The sequence below is a fragment of the Mytilus edulis genome, chromosome 12 (genome assembly GCF_963676685.1).
Source record: "Mytilus edulis chromosome 12, xbMytEdul2.2, whole genome shotgun sequence".
Classification (NCBI taxonomy): Eukaryota; Metazoa; Mollusca; class Bivalvia; order Mytilida; family Mytilidae; genus Mytilus; species Mytilus edulis.
The window spans coordinates 17,442,918-17,447,993 of record NC_092355.1 but is presented as its reverse complement, the minus strand read 5'-3'; the positions used below and the strand labels follow the sequence as shown (position 1 = coordinate 17,447,993).

General features: G+C 31.5%; 1 protein-coding gene across 1 annotated transcript; it reads left to right on the top strand.

Annotated features, from left to right (window-relative positions):
• Nucleotides 1-642: 642 nt before the first annotated feature.
• LOC139499229 (uncharacterized) lies at nt 643-4,791 on the top strand. Its single transcript, XM_071287904.1, has 2 exons — nt 643-714; nt 2,832-4,791. The coding sequence occupies exon 2, from the start codon at nt 2,833-2,835 to the stop codon at nt 3,916-3,918; it is 1,086 nt and encodes a 361-aa protein (XP_071144005.1). The 5' UTR covers nt 643-714; nt 2,832; the 3' UTR covers nt 3,919-4,791.
• The last annotated feature ends 285 nt before the right edge of the window (nt 4,792-5,076 follow it).

Here is a 5,076-nt window from a genome sequence, read left to right as displayed (position 1 = left end):
ATTTCTATTTATTTGATGTCTTTGAGTTTTGATTTTGTCATTTGTATAGAGACCTTTCTTTTTGAATTTTCATTTGGACTTCATTATTATTTTCATTATTTTTTTTTTATTATTTTACTCTCTACTACGCATTTTAGTAGAGACAGTCTTAGCTAATTTTTCATAAAACGTTTTATTTTTTCTTGATTGTTTAAGTTGTGTGGTATTGTAAAATCTTACAAATTTAACATTTACTGCAAACAGTTATTATATATTTGCAACTTTTTTTTCAATTCGCTAAAAGTAATTTTCCACCCTTATAGTGAAGAATCGGAACAAGCATCTTTAATGAATTACAACTACCATGTATGCAGAGTATATATACCTCATAAATATCTGAATACACAATTTTTTTTTCGAAAATTGAAATGTAACCCTGAATAATTTCCTATACTCGTGAATACAACCAGACAGGTCATTATTGATTCACTTTATATTTAATGTTACTATATTTATGAGTACTCACATACAAAAGTGTCGGATTTTCTCTTTTAAACCATGAAATTGTATTTTGACTTGATTTTATGATTACAATAAAATGTTGTTTGAAATACCCGCGCTATTATAACTTTATTGTCTATACGAAGTAGCTATCATATGACCATATTTACCTTCCTTGTTGTGGCGAAGGTTTCTGTTTTGTAACCATTTTGACGCCTTTTGATGATTTTTAAGGTATGATAATCTATACATAATCCATTTTAATCACTCCATTGTTTAAAGTGACTGTCTTATTTACTAAAGCATACCAGTTTGTAATGTAAATTTAATACGGAATTGAATGACGCCTACATTACATACACATTTAACCTTGTATTTGTTCAGAGATCTAGATTTGCCATAGCTAATCTGTACTATAGCTAGATAAAATGATATTTACCAACTATCTATAATTATTTGTTTCACTTCAGAAAGAATCAATAGGTCACCCACACGCCCTTTTTAAAAAAAAAATTGCCCTTTTTAAAGAGTGATATGCAACCACTTCAACATTATAAACTAATATGAGAAACTCATTAATATGAAAGTGCAACCAATTTTAACTTAATAATATTTTGTAAGGTAGACCTATCCGGTCTAATAACGATCGAATTGACCTTTATGTACTTAAATAGGGAGACCGGTCATATCAACTGCATACCAAAAAGTAAAACAAAAAATAGCTAACTCCAAAGAACTCACTGCTTTCGTTTGTTGTTAAGTTGGAATGGTAATAGTTTATTCAGACACACACGATGTCTATCATGCAAAAAATACATAACGTTGAACTTCAGCTTTATCGCAAAATTTCCTAATGGCCAGATTTGGTTATATATCAATGGATCTATTTCAAATGATTTACTTCCTTGTAAAAAGAAATCCCTCGATACGCGTACATTTTTGGATACAAAATCAAAATACGATGATTGTGTGCATTTTCGGACCTAAAAGCCTATGGCATCCCTTTGCCTCAACCTAGGATACGAATGGTCTGATACAAAGATTTGCTAATAATGATGAGATTGAATCCCTAGACACAATAACGTTCTGGATTTTTGATGGCGGATAAAGTAAAATATGCTTAAAAAGGTTAAGAATTATTGAAATTCAACAGTGTTAAAATAATCAAGACATCGTCATATTTAAAATGATGTGTAAAACTTAAGTTATTTTGTAATATCATAACAATTTCTTTGTCCTGTTTGTAGTATTATTGCCTGATTAAAAAAACATTCAAAATCTTAGGACCAATTTTGACCATTCGTGAACTTACACCTTTTTTAGGAATGTGAAACTTTATTTTTATAATAAAAAAAGTAGTGATTTATAAAGATTTAGAACTTAACCTGTAAGATTGGTAAAAATATCTTAACTGGTTTAGTTTACAGTTTGATGGTCAATTCAATTACTGTGAACGTGTGTGTGCAAAGAGAGATGCAAAAGAGGGACGAATGATACCAGAGGGACGAAAGATACCAGAGGGACAGTCAAATTAATCCATTTTCACATAAACAGAATATAATTATAAATGATAAAGGCAGTCAGATTAGGGAACTTAAAAAGAATTTTTTTATGACCTCTTGAGAATGAGATTCTAGAAAGCGGGTGCTTAATGGTCGTTATTTTTATTCTTTCAGCCATATTTTCTTTATTTCATTATTTCGCCCATCAATTTATAATTCGTTGCCATATCCAGACTCTGAAGTGTAAAGCATATTGTTTTGATTTATGTCCCGGTTTATGTCCGAATCTGAGAATTAAGGAAAAAGGTATTAAGTAAAAGCAACTTTTTAAAAATAATTTATCAAAAAATGTTATTATTAATTTTACAATTCCACATTTCTTTTACCGTATGTAAGGTAACCCTACATATATCTAAATATAGTCTTAGACAGCGGAAACTCAACGTGGGTAATTTGCATAACTAGGTCAGTAGTCCCATAAATTAACGACATTGTAACCAAATAAATGCCAGGAAATAGCATACACTGATAATATTGTTAGTTGTTAACATATTTGATGAAAATAACAACAACATCATAAATAATCTACAGAAATCAAGTTTGCACATATAACAGCTACTGGACAAAACCAAAAAAAAAAAGGCATGAAGTTGTCCGTGGTAGTGGGTGGCACCAACACCCGTGGCATATTATTTTAACGACCTGTCATCATCCAATCGAAATCCATGAACTATGACAAGCCGAACATAATCATCCAAATGCAAAAATATATCATATTCACATTTTATTTGTTAAGTTACAACTACAGTGTCACCCATTTGTAAAATTCAAGACTCATTTGTTTTGTAGAATGGCGAGTAATTGGACTGTTTGTGGTGTATGTAATTTCCGAAACATCAACAAAGCATCAGTAGTGTGGTGTTCAGAATGTGACGAGGGACTTTGTGGCGAGTGTAGAGAACACCATGGTGCATCAAAATCAACTAGGAACCATGACACTATTTCAATTACAGAATATCAGATGCTACCAACAAATGTGTTAGAGATAACACAAACATGTCAAATACACAAAGAACACTATCAAACATTCTGTAAGAAACATGATTGCCCGTGCTGTAGGAGGTGTGTTATTGAGAGACATAATAATTGTAATGATTTGACAGCAATAGAGGACATCGTCAAAAATGTCAAGTCATCGAATGCGTGGTTAGAGGTAGATCAAATATTGGTCCAAATGTTGAAAAATGTACAAAGAATTCGTAACGATCGCACAGAAAATTTGAAATGTCTACAGGATCAGAGGGTAGAGATTGAACGTGATATAAACCAAACCCGGAAATTGATCAACGACCACTTAGACAAAATACAGGACAAAATAATTAAAGAACTATATGCTAATGAAGAAAATGAAAGTAAAAGAATAAAGCTGTTGTTGTGTGAGATTGAAGACATTGAAAAGAAAATTTCTGACGTCCAAGGTAACCAAAATAACATAAGGCAACATGCATCAGAACTTCAAACATTTTTAGCATTAAAGCACATTGAAAAAGACATTTCTGATAAAGCAGAATGTATTAAGTCTGTCCTTAAGAACGAGGACATGAAGATAAAAACACCGGCTTTGGAGGTTAACAAAGACGCACAAAGCATTTGCAGGGCTGATTGTTTTGGGTCCGTTAGTGTTAATTCAAAATCGTGCAAAGTTGTTATTGACTGTAACAAAAACAAAGAAGCTCAGATGATGATACCAAGTTTTATTTCCAAATGCATAGATGATATCAAACTAAGCAATAAAATGAAAATTGATTTGCAATCAGCTGGAAGTGTAAGAGGTTGCACAATTCTACCAAATGGCAAGATGATGTTCTGTGATTATTATAATCAAAATATAATTGTGTTGAAAAGCAACTGTACGCATGAGTTTGAAATTCGGTAAGATGCACGCGCATTTGATTTAGCATATTTTGAAAGAGAAAGTTCCATTGCCGTTACAAGTGGTCATGGTTCAAAAGTTATTCACATTATTGACCCTAACAGCAGAACAATCAAGAGAACTATACAAAGTAGTGATGATCCATTTGGTATAGCACTGAATAAAACTGTCCTGGTATACTGTAAGTTACGTAAAGGAATAATGGAAGTTCAATTGAATGGTAAATCAGAAAAGGCATTTGTTCAATTTAATATGCCATCTTTTTCGTATGTTGCTGTGTATGGTGACAATATTTATTATACAAATAAAGACAACCATTCTGTAACATGCTATGATATCCTTGGAAATCTAAAATGGGAATTTAAGGATACACAAAATCTGCGATATCCACAGGGTATAGCTGTAGACAGCAATGGGAACGTGTATGTGGCCAGTAACGATACAAACAGCGTTGTCATCATAACCCCTGATGGAAAGCGTTGCAGAACGATATTGTCCTCTCGTGATGGCCTTCAATCTCCGCGTGCATTGCATCTCGAACCAAGAAGTAACAAGTTGTTAGTTGCCAATGGAAACAATATCGCATTTCTATTTGATGTTTCCTAAAACAACTACTATTGTGAAGTGAATTTTTAACTCTGAACCTATTTGTTATATATTTGTATGTTACTATATTATGTATATACAGATAATTATATCCAGATTAGAATGAACCGTCTGGAATATATGTAAATAGTTAAATGAGGTAAAAAAGATTCAAGGAATTTCTCTATTTAATAAAAAGTTTTTTTTTAAATTAAATGAAAGCTCATTTATCTAGTATAACTATGTATTGTATGAAATTATGTAATAAATTGAAAAAAAAATATGACAAAACTTTTTAGGATATTTTGGTTCAAAAATGCATTCAACTTCGTACTTTATGTGGCTTTGTTAACTTAATTCGAACGTCATTGTAAAGTTTTTTGTACGAAGCCTGCGTCTGGCGCAAATACAAAATGTCAAAGAACAATACGCAATTACAAAAAATAAACTCGTTTTTTTGTCTACAAAAACATAGATTTATACAAATAAATAACACTTGAAGATTATAAATGACACAAGTGATCAGTGTCTATAAATATCTATCAGTCGTCAATTTCTCCTTAGAGTTGCCACTGA

What these genes read in the sequence shown, in the direction of transcription:
- LOC139499229 (XM_071287904.1), top strand. Translation starts at nt 2,833, where the DNA reads ATGGCGAGTAATTGGACTGTTTGTGGTGTATGTAATTTCCGAAACATC.